The sequence below is a fragment of the Primulina tabacum genome, chromosome 6 (genome assembly GCF_025594145.1).
Source record: "Primulina tabacum isolate GXHZ01 chromosome 6, ASM2559414v2, whole genome shotgun sequence".
Classification (NCBI taxonomy): domain Eukaryota; kingdom Viridiplantae; phylum Streptophyta; class Magnoliopsida; order Lamiales; family Gesneriaceae; genus Primulina; species Primulina tabacum.
Genome location: NC_134555.1, coordinates 35284894 through 35307576, shown reverse-complemented (window position 1 = coordinate 35307576; position 22683 = coordinate 35284894). Strand labels below are relative to the sequence as shown.

General features: G+C 32.9%; 1 protein-coding gene across 5 annotated transcripts; it reads left to right on the top strand.

The window, feature by feature from the left end:
• The first annotated feature begins 15422 nt into the window (after positions 1-15422).
• Positions 15423-22329, top strand: LOC142549287 (centromere protein C-like). 5 transcript variants are annotated; one of them, XM_075658150.1, is made up of 13 exons: positions 15423-15717; positions 16223-16434; positions 16533-16618; positions 16705-16807; positions 16929-17107; positions 17251-17970; positions 18704-18762; positions 19442-19523; positions 19598-19693; positions 20854-20939; positions 21296-21383; positions 21463-21582; positions 22067-22329. In XM_075658150.1, the coding sequence occupies exons 1-13, from the start codon at positions 15562-15564 to the stop codon at positions 22192-22194; spliced, it is 2115 nt and encodes a 704-aa protein (XP_075514265.1). In that variant the 5' UTR covers positions 15423-15561; the 3' UTR covers positions 22195-22329. The 5 variants fall into 5 exon arrangements, with proteins under 5 accessions (XP_075514265.1, XP_075514264.1, XP_075514262.1 ...); XM_075658149.1 differs by having other exon boundaries at positions 18677-18762; positions 19604-19693; XM_075658147.1 differs by having other exon boundaries at positions 18677-18762.
• The last annotated feature ends 354 nt before the right edge of the window (positions 22330-22683 follow it).

Below are 22683 nucleotides of genomic sequence, written 5' to 3'. Positions count from 1 at the left end.
TCATTAACAACTTGATCTACTAGATTTTTGCAACGCTCTGAAAATTTGGAAGTCCACGCAAACCACATGCACGAATTATTAAATTCTCTTGTATTTTAAATAATTGTTTTAATTGCATTAATTAATTATGTTGTCAAAATTTACATGTTTAAAATATATCTTTCTACAAGATTGCATTAAAATATATTTTTAAAGGTTATTCGAGTTGCGATCGAGGAACGGAGACCGAAGGCTGAAAAACGTAAAATATTTTTATTAAATAATTATTTTTAATTGTTTAAAATATAGTTGAAAGTTTTTCATATTTTTGAAAATAAGGGGTTTTTTTAGGTGATTTTATACGCCGGGACTTAAATTTTATCGGTGTGGGTATTTCAATAAAAATGCGAGCTTTTTGGCAATCCGGCTAATATATTCACAAATTTATTTAAACAAAAACTTTGATAATATTTTATTAAATTCTAACTAAGGCTAATGGGCTTAATTTAGAGACTTAATAGGCCTAATGCCTTGTTAGTATTTAATTAGCTATTTAATATACTAATCACCTAAAACCCTACACTCATTATTCACGCCTCCCTCTCCCAAAATTCAGAAACTCTCCCTAAAAACCCTTCAGCACACACGGCACACACACCCCACAAAGTAAAGGGATTTTCGAAGCGTTCAAGGAAAAGCTAGAATAGGTTTTACTTTGTTCTCCGTCGTCAACGTTATTTCGTGCGTATAAAACGCAAAGGCACGCCATACATCTCCTTTTCTCATCCATCATATCATAATATAGTTTTAAATATTCTATGCATGAAGAAAATGAACTTATTTTCTGCATTTTCGGATTTATGGCATGAACAAGAGGTAAACTCATGATTCTATGATTTAAATTCATGTTTTATATTGTGAAGAGGCTGCCATGATCTTAGGTGTTGACATGTGATGTTTATACATGATTTAAAGAGTCCTAAAACACACCAAAAATGATGCAAAAAAAAAGAGAACAAAGCTGGAACAGGGGAAGAGGGCCGTGAAGTTGTTTGGGTTTTGTAAGGTGCAAGGTTCGGTTGTGGTGCATGGGGCAAGAGGGCTCGACCAATTCTGTAGGTTGGGTCCTAAGGGTCACGATTAGGTCCTAGGTAGAGTCCTAGGAGGGATAGGGCTCGCGCTAGGTGGGCTGGGAGAGTCCTAGCGTGAGTGAAATCTTCACGCGCAGGTTCAGGGTGGCCGAGAGTTCCAGGGGCCATGGCTCGGTCTGGGGGCAAGCTAGGTGGTCTAGATGGTGCCTTAGGATGGTCCAGTGAGGGTTAGGAAGGGCTGGGCTCGGTGGTAGCCTAGGTAAGAACCTCCACGAAAATATAGCAGCAGGAACGTGAGGGAGGCTTGGGGGTGAGGCTGCTGTCCTTTGGTTCAGGGGCTTCGCTTCTTTGGTTCAGGGCTTGGGCTGGTCTGGGTCGAGTCTGGGAGTGGTCCAGGGTCAGTGAGGGTCCGAGATGGTCGCTGGTTAAGGGGCTGGAAGAGTCCTAGTGGCACTAGGAAGATATAGGCGCGAGAATCTCCATGAGCGTAGGTTCTGTAGTCAAGTTCCAGCGAGTTTTTGGTCGGGCCAGGGCTTCTTTTACGGACTGGGCTTGGTCAGTAGGGTCCATAGATGGGTTGGCTAGGTTTTGGCTCAAGGTGGCTCGGGCGTGGCTTGAGTAAATTAGGAGATGGCTCGGGTGGTTCGATAAGGTGTCTATTTCGAAAATTAAAAGGCTAAAATTGAATCCATGGGTCCACGGTTGTGGCTCATGACTTGGAAGGGTAGAATAAATCTGAAAAATGCTATGTTTATTATTTGGGATCAAAATAATAAGTTTTGGATTTATTCGAGATTTAATCGCCGCACGAAACGCTAATTAACGAGTTAATTGAAACACCTAGTTTTAAGCTTTATAAAATTAAGGAAAATTATATTTAAGATTAAATAATTATTAAAAGTCTAATTTTTTAATTTGGGAATTTTATATTAAGGTTTGTTTTAATTCGGGATTAAAACGCATTAATACGTCACATTTAAAAGATTAATTTAAAAGTCCTCGATTTAAGCTAAATATAAATATGAGAAAATTCATGTAAGCTTAAATAATTATTTGGGACATGTTTGAGTCAATGAAATCAAGAAAAAGTCAAAAACGTAAAATGTCAAGTGCATGGGTAAAACGGTCATTTTACACCTAGAAATTAGTAAAAGTCATGGCAGTGCTCTAAATGCTATTTTTATGATATTATGATTGTTTTTAAATGTTTATGAAATGTTGATGATTAAATTATGATTTTTAAATGTCTATGGGATTTTTTATGATTTAAGGAAGACATTTAAAAGACATGTTGCATGCTTGGTTTCAAAAACAAAAAATGTTATGTTATGCATGATTTTATAAAGTGATGTGAATGTAAAGCGTTGAAGGAAGTGAAGTAATTGTGACTAATTCGATAATGTTGGAGCTATCGTGAGGGCGTCGGTTCCAGTGGGAGCCCGACGATCGTATTTCTATTATTACGAATATGAGGTAACGGTAAGAATGGGAATGTCGTGAGGGAAAAAGGCCCGAGAGGTAGCCCATTTATGGGAAAAGGCCACAGAGGGAGCCCCGACGATCGTATTATATTTGAAAGAGGATAGGCTAGGGCCCAGTTGACGGGTGAGAGTGTTGCTGGTGTCCCCCGCCGCCCAGTACTACGGTTGCATGTAGATGGATCCATCGACTTTTGAGGTTTGTGGAAAGTCACAATTAACGATCTGAATTCAACAAAAGAAAAGGAAAAGAAAAATGTTTATGATCATGAAAAAGGTTTTATGTTATGTCATGTTGAGGAAAAAGAAAGGAAAACGTTAAGGTTTATTTATGCATGTCATGAGAATGTTATTTTCACGTAAAAGTATTTTCACTGTTGCATGTGATTTTATATGTATTATTTGTTATAAAGATTATGGTGTGTTGAGTCTTTAGACTCACTAGGTGTGATGGATGCAGGTGAGTTTGAGGGAGGACTTGATGGGTGATTTTGACTGGACTGAAGGTGCACACAATCCGAGGACCAGCGCTTCTAGTTTTTCCACATTTATGATTTATGTTAAAGATTTTAAGACTATTTATTTATGCTTTGCGAGATTTTTGAGAGGTTTAGTATGTGCTATACTTATCAAATTTATTGCTTTTTAGGTTTGGTAAAACATGCGACGATTTCATTTTTATGACTATTTCACTTGATTTTTAAAATGCTAGTTGGTTGATGTTTTATTTTAAAGGGTAAAATATTTTATATAAATATTTTCATGTGGGATATGTATATGGCCGGAAATTGAGTGTTTAAAAAAAAATTCTAGTACTTTAAAGCAATAAAAAGGGCAGACTTTTCAGCTGGTATCAGAGCAAAGGTCCCATAAAGGGTTGTGCCACCATCAACGTCGGGAAGATCAGTCGTCAAGCCTCAAACTTGTAAGTTTTTATGCTTTATGTGATTTTATGATGTTATCTGCATAAGTACATGAATTATATGTTTACGTCACATGTTTAATAGCTTCATGATAATAAATGTTTTATATGCTTTGGAATTTTTATACGTGATACGACATGAAATAAGAAATTATTTGATTTCAACGCATGTTGGCTTCGTGGTGGAATTGGACTATGTTGATTTTTGGGTTTTAGTATTGACGTTCTACTTTTTGGGCTATAAGTTAATCGTGAATATTATGAATGCTTTTGGGACACGTAGATTCTCTAAGAAATTATTTATGATTCGTGATTACTAGATGAATGAATTTTTGGGAACTACTCATAAGTAATAATGATTCGAGGATTTGCAATGACTTGGGAGTATAAAAATGTATAAATTGAGATTTTAAGTTTTGATGAAGGGTAAGATTGGTTATAAAAATTGATTTTTGGATAAATAAGTTATGGGAAACCTGTAGAAGAAAATTAAGAATGCCAAGAAATTATGGGTTAATCGTAGGATTTTTGAAATTTGGGGACCAATTAGGATAATTTTTGAGAAATTAAGAATTTATTTTGCAATTGTTAAGGAAATCGGGGACTAATTTAGCAATAACCGATAATTTGATGGTTTAATTGATAGGAATTTTTGATGATTTAGACTTGTAAGAATATTTAGAATCTTGAGATATATTGATTATAATGTTATAAGGAATGCTAATCAAGGGTTTTAAGGATGAATCGATATTAGGCTTGAAAAATCTAAGCGTTAGCGGATGCGTTTGGGATTTTAAGGTTGAAATATGATAAGTTGATGAATATATTTGGGTATAAAATAAGGAAAATAATATGCGATAAGTATGGTCATCCATCTTTTAATGTTGGGAATTGTAAGAAAAGTTGAAATTCGATGTTACAATAGTAACCGCACTAAGTCATTATGGGTCTTTTTAAGTTGCAATTTGTAAAATAAGGATTTAGTAGGAAAATTTAATTGGGATCAAGGAGACGTAAGGACAATCTAGAATTTAAGTTTTATCAGAGTAGCGCAGCGGAAGCATGGATTTTTGGGATACTAGAACTAAGACTAAACTTTGGGTTATTAAGGAGAAGAGAATTTCGGGGACGAAATTCAATTTAAAGGGGGAAGATTGTAACGCCCTGAAAATTTGGAAGTCCATGCAAACCACATGCACGAATTATTAAATTCTCTTTTATTTTAAGTAATTGTTTTAATTTCATTAATTAACTATGTTGTGCATATTTACATGTTTAAAATATATCTTTCTACAAGGTTGCATTAAAATATATTTTTAAAAGTTATTCGAGTTGCGATCGAGGAACGGAGACCGAGGGCTGAAAAACGTAAAATGTTTTTATTAAATAATTATTTTTAATTGTTTAAAAATAGTTGATGGTTTTTCATATTTTTGAAAATAAGAGGTTTTTTTAGGTGATTTTATACGCTGGGACGTAAATTTTATCGGTGTGGGTTTTTCAATAAAAATGCGAGCTTTTTGGCAACCGGATTCACAAATTTATTTAAAAAAAACTTTGATAATATTTTATTAAATTCTAACTAAGGCTAATGGGCTTAATTTAGATGATTAATAGGCCTAAATCCTTGTTAGTATTTAATTATCTATTTAATATACTAATCACCTAAAACCCTACACTCATTATTCACGCCTCCCTCTCCCAAAATTCAGAAACTCTCCCCAAAAACCCTTCAGCACACACGGCACACAAACCCCACAAAGTAAAGGGATTTTCGAAGGGTTCAAGGAAAAGCTAGCCAAGGTTTTACTCCGTTCTTCGTCGTCAACGTTATTTCGAGTGTATAAAACGCAAAGGCACGCCATACATCTCTTTTTCTCATCCATCATATCATAATATTGTTTTAATTATTGTATGCATGAAGAACATGAACTTATTTTCTGCATTTTCGGATTTATGGCATGTACAAGAGGTAAACTCATGATTTTATGATTTAAATTCATGTTTTATATTGTGAAGAGGCTGCCATGATCTTAGGTGTTGAACAAGTGATGTTTATACATGATTTAAAGAGTCCTAAAACACACCAAAAACGATGAAAAAAAAAAGAGAACAAAGCTGGAACAGGGGAAGAGGGCCGTGAAGTTGTTTGGGTTTTGTAAGGTGCAAGGTTCGGTTGTGGTGCATGGGGCAAGAGGGCTCGACCAGGTTTGTAGGTTGGGTCCTAAGGGTCACGGTTGGGTCCTAGGTAGAGTCCTAGGAGGGCTAGGGCTCGCGCTATGTGGGCTGGGAGAGTCCTAGCGTGAATGGAGTCTTCACGCGTAGGTTCAGGGTGGCCGAGAGTTCCAGGGGCCATGGCTCGGTCTGGGGGCAAGCTAGGTGGTCTAGATGGTGCCTTAGGATGGTCCAGTGAGGGTTAGGAAGGGCTGGGCTCGGTGGTAGCCTAGGTAAGAACCTCCACGAAAATATAGCAGCAGGAACGTGAGGGAGGCTTGGGGGTGAGGCTGCTGTCCTTTGGTTCAGGGGCTTCGCTGCTTGGGTTCAGGGCTTGGGCTGGTCTGGGTCGAGTCTGGGCGTGGTCCAGGATCATTGAGGGTCCGAGGTGGTCGCTGGTTAAGGGGCTGGAAGAGTCCTAGTGGCACTAGGAAGATATAGGCGCGAGAATCTCCATGAGCGCAGGTCCTGTAGTCAAGTTCCAGCAAGTTTTTGGTTGGGCCAGGGCTTTTTTTACGGGTTGGGATTGGTCAGTAGGGTCCATAGATGGGTTGGCTAGGTTTTGGCTCAAGGTGGCTCGGGCGTGGCTCGAGTAAATTAGGAGATGGCTCGGGTGGTTCGATAAGGTGTCTATTTCAAAAATTAAAAGGCTAAAATTGAACCATGGGTCCACGGTTGTGGCTCATGACTTGGAAGGGTAGAATAAATCTGAAAAATGCTATGTTTAAAATTTGGGATCAAAATAATGAGTTTTGGATTTATTCGAGATTTAATCGCCGCACGAAACGCTAATTAACGAGTTAATTGAATCACCTAGTTTAAGCTTTATAAAATTAGGAAAAATTAGATTTAAGCTTAAATAATTATTAAAAGTCTAAGTTTTTAATTTGGGAATTTTATATTATGGTTTGATTTATTTCAGGATTAAAACGCATTAATACATCATATTTAAAAGATTAATTTAAAAGTCCTCGATTTATGCTAAATATAAATATGAGAAAATTCATGTAAGTTTAAATAATTATTTGGGACATGTTTGAGTCAATGAAATCAAGAAAAAATCAAAAACGTAAAATGTCAAGTGCATGGGTAAAACGGTCATTTTACACCTAGAAATTAATAAACGTCATGGCAGTGATCTAAATGCTATTTTTATGATATTATGATTGTTTTAAAATGTTTATGAAATGTTCATGATTAAATTATGATTTTTAAATGTCTATGGGATTTTTTATGATTTAAGGAAGACATTTAAAAGACATATTGCATGCTTGGTTTCAAAAACAAAAAATGTTATGTTATGCATGATTTTATAAAGTGATGTGAATATAAAGCGTTGAAGAAAGTGAAATAATTGTGACTAATTCGATAATGTTGGAGATATCGTGAGGGCGACGGTCCCTGTGGGAGCCCGACGATCGTTTTTCCATTATTACGAATATGAGGTAACGGTATGAGGTAACGGTAATAATGAGAATGTCGTGAGGGGAAAAGGCCCCATAGGGAACCCATTTATGGGAAAAGGCCACGGAGGGAGCCCTGACGATCGTATTCTATTCGAAAGAGGATAGGCCAAGGTCCAGTTGACTGGTGAGAGTGTTGCTGGTGTCCCCCGCCGCCCAGTACTGCGGTTTCATGTAGATGGATCCATCGATTTTGAGATTTGAGGAAATTCAAAATTTAGCGATCTGAATTCAACAAAGGAAAAGGAAAAGGAAAATGTTTATGATCATAAAAAATGTTTTATGTTATGTCATGTTGAGGAAAAAGAAAGGAAAACGTTAAGGTTTATTTATGCATGTCATGAAAATGTTATTTTCACGTAAAAGTATTTTCACTGTTGCATGTGATTTTATACGTATTATTTGTTATAAAGATTATGGTGTTTTGAGTCTTTAGAATCACTAGATGTGATGGATGCAGGTGAGTTTGGGGGAGGACCTAATGGATGATTTTGACTGGACTGATGTGCACACAACCCGAGGACCAGCGCTTCTACTTTTCCCGCATTTACGATTTATGATTCATGATTTATGTTAATGATTTTAAGACTATTTATTTATGCTTTGAGAGATTTTTGAGAGGTTTAGTATGAGCTATACTTTTCAAATTTATTGATTTTTAGGTTTGGTAAAATATGCGACGATTTCATTTTTATGACTATTTTACTTGATTTTTAAAATGATAGTTGGTTGATGTTTTATTTTAAAGAGAAAAATATTTTATACATGTGGGATATGTATATGGCCGAAAATTGATTGTTTAAAAAAAATTCTAGTACTTTTAAAGCAATAAAAAGGGCAGACATTTCAGTTTTCATCAGCGATTTGTGGAATTTCAATAATTGGTTGCCTAACACCCGTTTGATCTTGAGTAGTGTGAACAACGACCAATCTATCATTTGAATAGGAGGGTTGTGAATTAACGTGATCTTTCTCAATAACTATGTTATTTGAATGATCACTCCCACTAACCAAATCAATCTCAAGAAGTTTTGCATTTCTTGATTCCACAATTCTAGTGTTGTGAGATGGACAATAGAATCTGTACCCTTTGCATTTTTTTGCATACCTGATGAAATATCGACTTATAGTTCTTGGATCCAATTTCTTTTCATGTGAGTTGTAAGCTCTTATTTCTGAAGGACAACCCCAAATGCGTATATGTTGCAAACTCGATTTCCAACCTTTAAATAATTCAAATGGCGTCTTTGGGACAGCCTTAGTTGGAACTCAATTTAATATATACACAGCTATCTTAAGAGATTCAGTCCACAAGAATTTAGGAAGTTTTGAGCTACTAAACATGCTCCTCACCATGTCCAATAATATTCGGTTTCTCCTCTCAGCTACGCCATTTTGGTCCAGAGAACTAGGCATAGTATATTGGGCAACAATCCCATGTTCATGGAGAAACTTCGCAAACGGACCAGGTGCCTGTCTATTATCAGTGTATCTACCATAATATTCTCCACCTCTATCAGTTCTCACGATCCTAATCTGTTTTTCACATTACTTCTCCACTTCAACCTTAAAAACCTTAAAGGCTTCAAGTGCTTTGTTTTTGTTATGAAGCGTGTAGATATACATGTATCGTGAGTAATCATCAATGAAAGAGATGAAATATTTCAGACTTAGCATGTCCATATCTGGACAACAAATATCCGAATCTATGATTTCTAATATTTTGTACTCCTCTTAGCATCTTTTTTAGACTTATTGGTTTGTTTTCCCTTTATAAAGTCCACACAAGTTTCAGAATCAGTAAAATCTAAAGTATTAAGTACTCTATCATTCACTAATCTTTTAATCCTTTCTATAGAGATGTGTCCCAATCTCCTATGCCACAATATAGATGAATCTTTATTTATAACACATCTTTTAATACCTCTCTGAACGTGCATAGTGGTGTTATTATTTTATAAAGAAATAGAGAAAAGACCATCAATCATTGTACCTTTTCCAACAATATTTGATTTATAAAATAAATTTATTGATTTATCCAAAAACTGAAAGGAATAACCAAGGGGTACAAGATTTGAACCAAAATTAAATTCCTAGAAAAATTAGGAACATAAAATGTATCCAATTTTAAAATAAAATTATTATCCAATATAAGGCAGCAAGTCTCAATAGCCTCCACATGCGAAGATATTTTGTTTCCTGAATAGATGTTCTGCTCATTTCCTTAGGATTTGGATACCCTGCAAGGTATTTGTAACATAGATTGTAGAACCAGAATCAATCCACCATGTGTTATAAATCATATCAACTATATTAGATTCATAACAGACAATTGAAATAAGAATACCCTTCTTTTCAAGCAAATCCTTAAATTTATTGCAATCCTTCTTCATGTGTCCTGTCTTTTTACAGAAGAAACACTTGGATTCTTTCTTGATGTCAGGTTGGGGTGGAATTATTCATTTTTCTTTTCCCTTGACTTTGGCTTGCCTCTTATACTTTCCTTGTGTAGTCATAAAAACATTATCACTCGTGTCCATTAACAACATTTCTTCCTCTTGAACACACATGGTCATTAGTTCATTTATTGACCACTTATCTTTATGTATGTGGTAGGAAATTTTGAAGGGTCCATATTGTTGTGGAAGAGTGCATAAAATGTAGTTCACATGAACAATTCCAGACATTTCCACTTCAAGTGTCTTGAGTCGAGCCTCTATGTCCCGCATTTTCATGATGTGCTCTCGCACACATTTCACACTGATGAGCCTTAATGAATAGAATTCCATAATTAGGGTGCTTTCAAGTGTCTTATCTGAAGACTGAAACTGTTCATCAATATCCTTCAGTAATTTTTTGATATTATTATGCTGATCGACAAAACCACGTATACCAGCAGAGATTTTGGTCTTTGTGAACATTAAGCAGAGTCGATTAGATCGCTCCCATTTTTCATAAAGATCAATTTCAGTAATAACATATGTTTCGTCTTTCTGTATAGCATAAACAATATTCATCCAGCCCAATTGAAGAAGAATTCTTTCTTTCCATATTTTATAATTATCGGCATTCAGTTCGGGAAAGTCACATTTCACATCAGAAAAACTTGCAGGTTGCATAACTGCATAAAATATAATATGCTTAATATTTTTAAAATTTTGAAGTAATATCATGTTTTACGAATGAATCATGTTTTAAAAATCTAGTGACATAAAGTTGTGTGTAAGCTAAAATTTTAATTCAATAAGATTTTTCTGAAACTTTATGATAAAACTCTTGGGGGTAAATTAAGAAAAAATAATAATTTTGATATTTTAACCTAATTATTTATATAAATATAACAAAAATCTCTGTGGGGTAAAATTTATTATATTTATATAAATAATTACAATTAATGTCCATTATGTGATCCAAATACATTTAATGCATAATTTTCTGTAATTAAGGATGTTGTAGTTATTCCTCAATTATTTAAAATTATACAGTTCACTGGACAAAATTTTGACTTTACTTAATGCTGTATATAATAATTATTTAGTAAAACAATCAATATTTTCCAAAAGTGCTATCAAGAATGATATGTAGGACTAAGACCATTTAAATACCTAACTCCTAGATAGAGCAATGTTCATCAGGAAGACCAATGGCTAGTCAAGGCGGTTTAAACTGATTTATGAAGAACTCCCTCAGATTGTGTTTTCTCATGTCACCTTATAATTATTATTCAACTTAATTATCCACATTTATGTGAATCTTTATAAGCCAAAAATGTTCATTAAATAACTTTATATTCACATTTTCAATTAATTTGTTCATATAAAATTATATATGAACATAATAAAAATTGAATATGAACAATTTGTGAATTATCATGATTTGAAATCACATGCTATTGCAAGAAACCATAAGCAGTATTTATTATTTTAATTTTAGTTCATTAATATTATTCAACTCAATATTGTATGTAACAACAAATTATACATACATATAACAGAATAAAAAATTTGTATACACAAATTAAATTATTCATAAACTCTAGAATTATTTTATTGTGTACAAATTATTTAACCAAATGCTACATATACACCAAATTATACATATAACTTAATAACACATTAATTATTATTATTAATTATATATCTATATAAAATAAACAAATAATTCATTACCGAAGGTTTCCATGAAAATGAATTGGGATCAAGAATATATCACATTAATTATTATTATTTTAATTATTATAAACAAATTAATTATTAAAGTTTGAAAATTTGACCAAATGACAAATGATCGACAACTTCACATTTCATTTGACAGAAGCCATTAAATGCATCAATTATCATGTATTTGAATTGAATTCATATGCATTAATTGATACAAAATTCATCTTCAACCTTCGGCAATCTCTCTGTTTATATCAAATTTCAGAAACCTTCTACAATTTTCAAGATTTCAACTGAGAACAAAGTTTTCGTATCAGTTATACTCCGAAGATGTTCTCAATCAAATTATTTTATCCGATTTTCAAGATTCTAACGAAATTTTCAAAATTTTATGATATCGTATTATCATAAAATGAAAACAAATTTTTTCAAGGCAGCGGTATCACGGCCCTGATACCAAATATCAAAATTTTTCTCAAAAATTATGTCTCAATATATTTATAAACATAATAAATAATATGCAGAAGTATATCGAGCATTACTTTCGGCAATTTGAATTTTTAATTTTTTCGCTTTTCCTCCGATTGATGCCTTCTAAACACTCCAACATTTTCTGTAGATGGAGTCTTTTTTCTTATGAGGTGTGTGCTTAGGGACCTCAATCATCGCTATTTTTAGGGGTTTCTCATACTATCGGTAAGTTTATTGAGAGCCCAAAAGTCAAAAGAAGAGGCGCATGCGAGCATCAGTTTTCTAAAGTTGAGGCGGTGCATGTATTGTTTTTCAAAATTGTAAGTTATGGCCGTCGTCATTTTCTACACGTTTTTTCTTCTTTCTGATATGAGTAATTTTTCTTACAATTAGGCATCGATTCACCGAGCAACAATTTTTTTTTAATTTTCGTTACTAAAACTTTCTCGGACAAATATGTCACATATAATTTCGGTTTATCTGAATGCATAACATTACTCCCAGTGGCAGAGCCACATTTAAACATGGGTGACCCATTTTTTTAATTTTTTTATATATTAATTTTGGATTAATATGATATAAGCTCATGTAACTCAATTTTTAAAAAAATAAAGGAATGCAAGTTTAAAATCTTGGTCCAGGTAGAATAACAATCATGGTTCTGCTATTGAATTTAATATCTAGTGTGTAGTGAAAAATTACGGCTATGAGTTCAATCATCATAAAAAACACAAATTTTTTTAAGAGTCATGCACAACGATCTCACATATTTTTATTCGTGGGACATGTCAATCATGTTCATCTTTACAATAAAAAGTAATATTTTTTATGAGTAGCCTAAATAGAAGATTTGTCTCACAAAATTGACCAATGAAACCGTCTTACAAGATTTTTTGTGTTTTTTAAATTGTTAAGATGCTATGTTTTAGGAGACCATTGTATTATTAATAATTATTAATAACATTAAATAGTTCAATTCACACATGCACGGTCAATTGCATAGGTTACAGACTTGGTCAAATTATTATAATTAGGGGTATTCAAACTTAAAAAAAACAAAAAAACCAAACATCGAACCGAATCGAAAGTCGAATTTTATAATTCGGATATAAATGTTAAAACTGAAGTTTATTTGGTTCGATTTCGGATTTTATTAAATTAATAATTTTATTTATATTATATATTTTTTTATATGTTATTTAGTAAATGAAGAATATTTTGAATAATTTTTAGTTGATGATTGTTTATTTAATTCATTTAGATTTTATATTAAATGTTTTACTTAGAAATCATGTAAAAAAATAACATATTATATTTTACAATATATTTATATTATTTATTTAATACCAAAATCGAATGAAAATGATTCGGATATCGGATTATACGTTTTAAAACCGAAAACTGAAATAAAAACTGAAACCGAACCAACCGTTTGAACACATCTAATTATCATTATTATGATAATTAATAATAATGAGAGTTATCATTACTAATTTTATTTAAATTAAATATTATTATTATTCTTATTTATTTTTCCTTGAGAAATGAAAAAAGGAATAAAGTTTTACTCTCTACCAGTATCCCATTTTGCAAAATGAAAGTAGTTCTTGCTTTATTAATTTTCGTTTTAAAAAATGCCAACTTTTTTTTTGACTATCTATTTTTATGGAAAATTCCTGATTCCATTTTTACAAGTTTTCAAATTTATATAAACTTTTACATTTTAATCATCAATTTTTGTAAGCTCAGTGGCTCAATTTATTCAAAATAATTAAGGGGTGTATTCATTCTATACTTTCAAATACTTTTAATGATTTTTTTTAAATGATGGACTTTTCTGGAGTTGATGGATTTTTATTGACTTTTATGGAATCTCATAGAATTATAAAACAAATTTCATAGACTCTTATATACTTTTTTCAAGATTTTTGTAGACTTTTGTAAACCTTTTCATAGAATTATGTGAATTTTGTAGTTTATAATTGTGATTTATTTTTTATTAATTTTTTAAAAATCTATACTATATTATTAAGTGTGAGGACCTTAGAATAACTACCTGACACCAAAATATTTAATTCCAAAATTACCCTTCTTACCCTACAAAAACCTTCTCAAATCACTCCATATTTTAAATAGAAAAAAATCAAAACAAAACTTTCCTTTTAAATCGAACAACTTTTCTAAATCAAAAATAATTTCGTGTTAATTATTTAGTATTATTTAATCAAATTAAAAATAATAATAGCACATGCAATGCATGTGCATCTTTTACTAGTAATTATTGGACATAGATAACCTCTTCAATTTTAAATTATTATTTTTTATTTATGAATGTAAATGAATTTTACTTACTTAAAAGTTAAATCAATTTAATTTGTGAAAAACGACAAATGAACTATCCAATTTATTGAAATCAAAATTTCAATTCTTTATGTCAATTCAACATATTAATGAACAATATTTTTATAAGTTCATAATAAAATTTTATTAAAAGAACGCTCAAAATAATGAGTAGTCTTTTATAAAAAAAATCTAATCATTACTGACAATTTGATCAACATCATTCTACATTCCATTGGATATGGTATCCCTCCATACATTAACATTTGCTCGTTGTTGTTTTTGAGTATTAAATAACTGATCAAAGTCGTCACCTTCATAAACTTGTGCTGATGAAGACAATTGAGCTTCATTATCTAGTTCAATTTGAAATTCATCAAATTGACACTTCTTTCAAAGAAAATTGTGTAATATAACACATGCCAATACAAGTCCTGTTAGGGTTGGGAAAAAATACCGAATTTTCGGTATACCGAGATTACCGTAACAAAAAAATATTGAATTTACCGAATTTTAAATATACCGAAGATTTCGGTACGGTACGGTAACAATACCGAATTTTTCAGTACGGTAACGATATCCAATTTGAAAAATTTGGTATATACTGAAATACCGAAAAAATATACAAAAATTTTAAAATATATAATATTTTAAATCAATAAATTATAAATTTTTTTAAAATGTAAGGTTTTTTTGGTTCGGTATACCGAAAATTTTGGTATAGTATCGGTATGAATTTGCTTATACAATAATTTAAGATATAGATTAACTAAAATTAAAGAAAATAATTAAAAATAAAATGTTATATAATAATTAATAAAAAAATTAAATTTTAATTATGTTTTTAAAAAATACAAATAAAAGGAAAAATAAATAGATGAGAAAAGAATGAAAGTTTGTATTGAGTATGTGAATTTGGGAGATTTCTCAATTAAATGTACATCCAAATCTTTAGGTTGAATCAAAGACTTTTGTTGACATTTTATTGTTGTACCTTAGGCTATAATTCTTGTACTTAATAGAATTCCATAGAGTCATTAAAAGTCTATTGACATTTTGAATACCTATAGACTTTTGTAGAGTTTTTAAAAGTCAAGTTTGAATACCACATGACTTTTTAAAATTCTACAAAAGTTTATATTGAATACCACTAAACTTTTATGGAGTATATAAAAGTCTAGTTTGAATACCTCTAGACTTTTAAACTCCATAAAAGTCATTAAAACTCTATAACCAATACGCCCCCCTAAATTATCGTATAAATCAAGCCAAATTTTCGGATTCTTCATTCCATATCAGGAAAAGCGTGGTTGTCCTTTCTCTTTCTAAAGTGCGACTCTGCCAGTGTCATCTCCTCCTTCCCGCTCAGCGTGCACCGAAATACAGAAAAAACAAAAAAAATTGCGACGTCCCTAACACCACCGCCCAGACCACCCAGCGTTAATGGCCGGTGGGCCGCTGATCTCCGATTTGGTAGACCCGCTGAGCGAACTCAACGGACCTTTGGTCTTCCCCCGGGCGATTAGGGCATCACTCGGAGATTCAGTACCTATCGACTCCGAGGACTTAGATTCTATCAATGAGTTTATGAAATCTCGGGTACTTTTAATGTTTTGCATTGTTTACTTTATGCATTCTTTTGACTAGCTTTATTGGGAGAGAAAATGTTTATATTATTCGATTATTTGAAGTCGTCAGCTAAAAGGCTTGCTTAATTTTTTTGTTCGGTGTGCGAATTTTATGCTTTTGAATGCTGATATTAGCATACGAAGATTAATTTTTTGACTAATTTTCTGTGTAAACTACTTTACATTTACAATTTGTATTAATAAGATGAGAAATGCAGAAACCGTTTACTTGCATTTTGGTTTTTCCTTCCCTCTGGGTTCAGTTCCACCGTATTACTAACTATTGTGGTGCGAATGACTGTGGCTTGGAGGAGAAGTGTGCAGAAAGGATGAAAACAAGACTACGTTGAACTTGCCGTAGATTTTTTGACTTCCATCTTGCTTGAAGTTGGTTTAGTTAGCTCATGATTTTTTCCGAGTGTTTTATTCGCAAATAGGGAATAAAATATCGGTGCCGTGCTCTATATGTATATTAGGGCTTAAGGAGTCCGGAAAAGCTCATGATTGAGGCGAAGAGAATTGTGGACAGCAGAACAGCGATTTTGGACTCCAATCTGGCGAGCTTTGCTAAAAACGTAAACGTAAGTGATGCTGTTTCTAAAAAGGGTAAGGACATGCCTCGAGATAGAAGGCAAGGTCTTGGCCTTGCTCGAAAACGAGCACCATTTACTTTGAAGACAAGTCTCAGGTAAAGACTGCAGTTTATGAGTTATAATAACATAAGTTCTAAGAGACTCATTTGATTCACATGTGATTGACTAAATGGTAATTTTTCTACATTAACAGTCAGCCTGTAAGCCTGGAACCATCTTTGGACATCAATAAGCTCCAAGACCCAGATGAATTTTTTGATGCATACGAGAGGCTCGAAAGTAATTTTTTAAATGATATTTCTCTAATTATTCCCATGTGCCATGCATTTGTTTGGAAATCATGATATCATTATAAATCATTTCAGAGGCAAAAAAAGAAATACAAAAACAGTTGGGTAACAGTATGGACAATGTAAACGAGTTCAAACCATCAACAAAGCCACGCCTTCGTCGACAAGGAATCTTGGGGTACGCGTAGATTTTGTTACTCATCTTGATTGAGATGTGTTTCATCATTGATTGAATATCTTAAGGAGACTTTTGACTTCAAAGTTTACAACTGCATGACTGGCAAATGATTCTGTGACAGGAAGTCATATCACTACAGGCACCGCTACCCATCAGTGTCTTTTGAAAATGATATGTTAATGTCCTCCCAAGAAGTAGTTGAGCAGCATGTGCCAAGTGTACCTAGAGACGAACCAGCAGAAAAGTTAATCACCCTCAATTCTAATCTAAATATTGATTCAGATGAAATTGAATCAGTTGGTGAGGAGATTTTATTGTAAACTCTTTCTTAATGTGAAAGAACATGATTACGTTTCAGTTTCCTCTGAAATCTTGCATCATTTAGTGATTATGTGTATAGTGCATTCTTTTTATTCACATGTATGCTCAATTTGGTTTAACAGCATCAATGAGGAAGAAAGAGACTGAAGCTAACAGTTTGTTGGATGATTTGTTGTCATGTGATCTTGGAGATTTAAACGGGGGTGGGGCCTTGAATCTCTTGCAGGAGCGATTGAATATTAGACCTCTGGATCTAGACAGCCTTTCTATACCTGAATTTCACGATTTTCAAAGGATTAATAAATTTTCTGTCAGAGAAAGTGTGCAGAAGCCTCAAAAGACTTCTTTCGTCATAGACAACGTGCTGAAAAATATCCATGGGAAACAATCAATAAATCATGAACATACAGCAACAGATCTAGTCAATCAAGTAGCTTCACCTACTCCTCCGAGAAGTTCATGGGCATCTCTTTATTTCCTGAAGAAGAGAATATTACAATCTAATCCCCTGAGAGATGCATTTTCTCCTCTAAATCTGGATCTTTCTGCAAGCCAAACAGCACATCCTGTCGAGCCTACCGACATTCTAGATGAGCAGGTCGGTGCGACGACCGTTTCAAGGATATCCAGTGAGTTGGAGTCACGTGTAGGGGTTGAGGTTACAGAACCCACAGATTCTAATATAGATCCACAGAAAGTGCTAGGATGCTCTGATAATCTTCCACACCAGTTCATAGACAAGAATTCAAGCATGGAAAGTGAAAAAGCTGGTAGTGGACCAGTTGAAGCACCAGAGTACAACAACGTTGAGGAAACCATTAATGTAGAGCAATTGAATGATAGTAAGAATTCCTTCAGCATTATTTTTTTCCCTATTTCATTATCTCTTTGTCGATACAAGTAGCTAAGTGGAGATGTCAATGTGCATAGTACATGATGTTGGGTCACTTGAAGTAGGTATATACAAATTATTCTTAATAAGATCAGTCTTGAAACGAACTGCTTGCAATCAGTGTATGCTTTCAAAGCTCAATGCAGAAGTGTTTTAGCACTCAACTGTTCTATTTTTGTGGACTTTCTTGGTGCTTATTTTCTAGTTTTTGTGTATATTGAAGATACTTTTGTTGAATTAATTTTACCGAACATTTCCATAAATTTAAGCACAATGGCGAAAAAGCCTTTCTAGAACATATTGAAGCAACGATGACATTGAAGATTCAAATAACCTTCTCTAGGCATGTATTTATTGAGAAAACCTAGTTTGGTGTATCCCTTTTTGCTTTCTTTTCCCTTTTTTCTTGTTGAACATTCTGCATTTAGTTGCAGGTCTTAAAATAAAAATGAAGGGGCTAGTTAATAATAATGAAACATATACAAAGTTGTTTGCGAAACGGTTACATTTGGCGTAATATCTGTTGGCTGCAAGCCTTAAATGGAGGAAAGTACTCTTTTTATAGTTATGAGTAGAGATAATATATATTTATAGAACTATTGACCTTCCTGGGAAAATGTTATTTTCATCTTTTTTTATCTTTTGTTTTTTGACAGCCCGATCAAATCGTTCTGTACTGGAAGATGAAGGTAAAGATGCTTCAGTCAGGAGACACTTCTTTGATATAGAACAACTGCCCAAGGTCATCCAGTTGGTTTATTATTTTATTCTTATTACTTGCTTGTGCTTTTTGATAGATTCAACTGAATTGTTATTACAAATATTTCTATTTCTTTAAGTCTTTTGGTTTTATTGTCTGTTCCAACTTTCTCTCGGTTGAATACTATATACTGCATTGATGCTGTTATATGTGTGGATCAAAGGTTTAATTTCTATTCTTTATTGATCATATGAACCATATCTGCTGGCGATTATCCTATTTCCTACTTTTCCAATACCAAAGATTCGACTGACAAGAAATCATTAGTATTAATATTAATAATGTATTTATAAAAAAATATCTATAATTGAAAAAGTTTCCTATTTAGAAAGACTATCTTCTTTGAAGGAAATTCTTATACGTTTTCTAATTCTACAACAATGTAATACCAAGTTTTTTTAAGCATTGATTACTGAAGGTTGATATCTGAACTAAAAGTTCTATATTTATTTTGTTCCATATCCACTTTGAAGTCTAAATGACATCCACTTTGTAGTTTGATAAACTATGTGGGGACATTAGCCAAGCGACTAATTTGTGATAGAGTTCACATTCTTTCCTTTTTCATATTGGACGTATCATGGTATAGTTTCAGGATTTTATTTACGCATAAACTCTTGACTGATTAAACATCTTTTTATACGTGCTATTAAAATTACAGGTACGTCAAACGAAGTTTCAGAGGAGAAAAAGAGAAGCAGATGATGAACTTATTAGAAAGGAATCGAGAAAAAGTCTGGCAGGTGTTTATACATTCAGATATTAGAAAACATAGTTGTATGCTTGTTATTGTTTGCTTCTTATGATGTATATGTAGATGCAGAGTTTGTTACACCACTTGAAACTGAAGCACAGAGAAAATCCTTGGAGTATGGGAAAGGTGAAAAAAGTGTATCTGGACATTTGAAAGATGGTGAGTATCAGATACTTTTTCAGATGCCTACTTATGCACACAATGTGCCTTGTTTTGAATCATGGCCTTAGTTCAATTGCATGATCACATGCATTCGTTTAAATAAATTTTTGTCAAAATCCATTTAATTTAAACTTAAACGAATGTAAATATCAACTGTTTGTTAACTTTGCACAAAATAAATGATCTTTTTTACATGCTTGAATATTTAGGTTTATATTTTGTTGAATATCAAATAAGTATTATAATTAATAATTTGTGGTGATGAATAATATAGTTAACAACATAAGAATAAGTAGGCAGTGTGCATGGTAGGAGGGGCGAACAATGCAATCAATAATTTGATGGTTTAAGTGGAATCTACTATTGTTAAAGAGTCAAAGTGGACATAACCCATCGTTGAATCTATTTTACTAAATTATCCCATAAATTATAGAACTAAATGGCACCAAATGTTGTACAACCAATCTAACACTATATGCTTTTTGGAATTCCGTGGAGAGCAGGGGCTTTGAAAAATTCATAAACCTGAGTCCGACTCTTACCCACTCCAATGTTAATAGTTGTCCATTTTATTCATCCATTCGTGCCGGTGATCTATGGCTGTTTTCTGTATATATGTTTTGAACTTCGTTTTAGATCCAAAGTTACATTTATATAGCAAGTGATGTATTTATAGCTGTTCATTTCATATTATTAGAAAGATCGAAACAGGCATAAAAGAGTTTATGACATTAGCATCTTTAGTGTATTCTATCACCCGATTAACAGATTCTTTTTTCTACTTCATCATGATCTCTTTTGAGGCTTAAGGAGCCTCTTCATTTTGCATACTTGATCTTTACTTGGACCTCCTATACGTTTGTGTCTACTGAGGCAGCCTATGCCAAGAGTGTTGGTTTTCTCTGTTTCCTTTCCTAATGTCAAATTCATCATCTTATTGGATGTTATGAAATAAAATAAAGAACCTTGCTAAAAATGATGGTACACTGAACTGTCTATCTAAATTCTTTAAGGTGGGGGTATTTTTTGAGTGCTGCGTGCAAGAATTGGCGGAAAGTATTCTTTGTGTACTTTGTTTTTGTATGTAGAACTTTTCACTTTTTATTTTTTGGTGGACGAAGGTTATATTATTTGCTTTGTATTTCCTTTTTTGGCAGATCAATCAAATCTTTCTGCATGTGAAGATGAAGCAACCCATGCTCCATCTAGGGACGGACAACTCAATGCAGAAGAGCAGCTTGAGGTCATCCGTGTTTGTTATATTTCTGATTGTTTCTGGTTTGTGCTTTCATGCAAAAGACCACCTATTTGTAGTACTGAATTTAATTTGTATATGTACATCTACATTATTTACAAATTAGCAGCCTCAAAACATGGAAACACTATTATTTTTTATTCTTTTTATTTCTTGTTTTATTTGTTTTATAATCTGTTATATATTTTGTTACAGTGGCAATGCGAACACTCTATTATGGCCATTTTTTATTTGAACTTCAATTATCATTGCATAATGATAGTTGTTATTTCTGGTACCAACTGTTGATACTTTAAAGACCTTTCAACTCTATATATTTGGTTTTATGTGTATTAAAATTCTAGGTAGACAAAACCAAGCTGCGGAGGCGAAAAAGAGAAACTGGTGATGAATGTCTTAGAAAGTTGCATCCACTGAGAAAAAGTCTTGCAGGTGTTTAAGGTTTCATCTATTGGAAGCATACTTGTATGGTCATTATCTTTTGCCTCTAATTATGTTTATACCGATGCAGGCGATGCTACAGAATCTGGTACATCATTTGAAAATGGAGTTCGAAGAAGCAAAAGATTTAAGATGAGACCTCTGGAGTTCTGGAAAGGAGAAAGATTCTTATATGGACGGGTGAATGGGAGTGAGTACTACATACGCTTTAAAATGCTTATGCATGCAAATAATTATTCCTTATTTGTACTTGTAACCATCGATTTTCACAAAGATAGTTATAGTGAAAATTCCATTTTGGATATCATTTTTTTTCAATCTCTACCATTGACTTTGGTTTAATTTAGTCTGGGATCTTGCCTTTTTTATTTCATCAAGGGACAGAGGAACTTGAGAAAATCTAGTATTCATTGGAGAACCAAAATGCTTCACGAAATTTTTAGTAGCACGTGGCCTGAAGCAAAGAAACCTCTCATTATCTTCCCACTTTAATTGGATAAATATGTTATTTGACACCTATAGCGAATACAAATGCATCCTTTGAGCCCATAAGTTTCTTCTTTTAAATCCATTGTCTGCAACTGACATGATCTTAGAACTTTGTTATCCTAATATGGCGCTGTTCTGACCTCTTAGGTGACATTTTCTGATGCGAATTATTTTTCCTGTCATAGGAAAGAAGTTATTAGGAGTGAAGTATATTTCTCCAGGAAAAAACGATGGAAACTTGAAGGTGAAGCCGCTTATCTTGTCTAATTCTTCAGAATATGAGGATCTTCTTGAGTTAGCTGCTCGACATTGAATCTACTTACCATCTAAGTTGGTTCTACGCTTCACATCTTGTTTCCCAGGATTTTCTGTCTTACTTTTTGTATGAAAATATGAATAAAAAGAATAGGTTACCAAAATTTATGAAATTTCAGTTTGTTAGCGTACTCTTTTCTTGGAGAAAATGCACAATGTCAACCATAATGCTACCAGCGTTAAGATTGAAAATGTACTTGGGCTGTATATATATCCACTGATAAACTGGGATTCTTGTTAAAGTGTAGTGCTCAGATTCAGTACACGTATAACCCATGCATTTATTTAATTATTAAAGCATTTGTTTAAGTTTAAATTGAGTTTTTAGCCATGCCTGATTTATTTAAATGTATTATTTTAAATTAATTATGTTTATGTGATGCACGTTAAAATATTTTTCGAGTTTCATGTTTCAGGCGATTACTTGAGGCGGGATCGAGGAAAAGACCGGTGACGATTTTGGCAATTTAAAATGTGGTATTTTACT

Bases quoted from the DNA above. Each gene is read 5' to 3' on its own strand.
- LOC142549287 (XM_075658147.1), top strand. From the start codon at position 15,562: ATGGCCGGTGGGCCGCTGATCTCCGATTTGGTAGACCCGCTGAGCGAA. The intron at 19,694-20,853 runs GTGAGTATCAGA...CTTTTTTGGCAG, and splicing joins ATCTGGACATTTGAAAGATG to ATCAATCAAATCTTTCTGCA. The intron at 21,384-21,462 runs GTGTTTAAGGTT...ATACCGATGCAG, and splicing joins ACTGAGAAAAAGTCTTGCAG to GCGATGCTACAGAATCTGGT.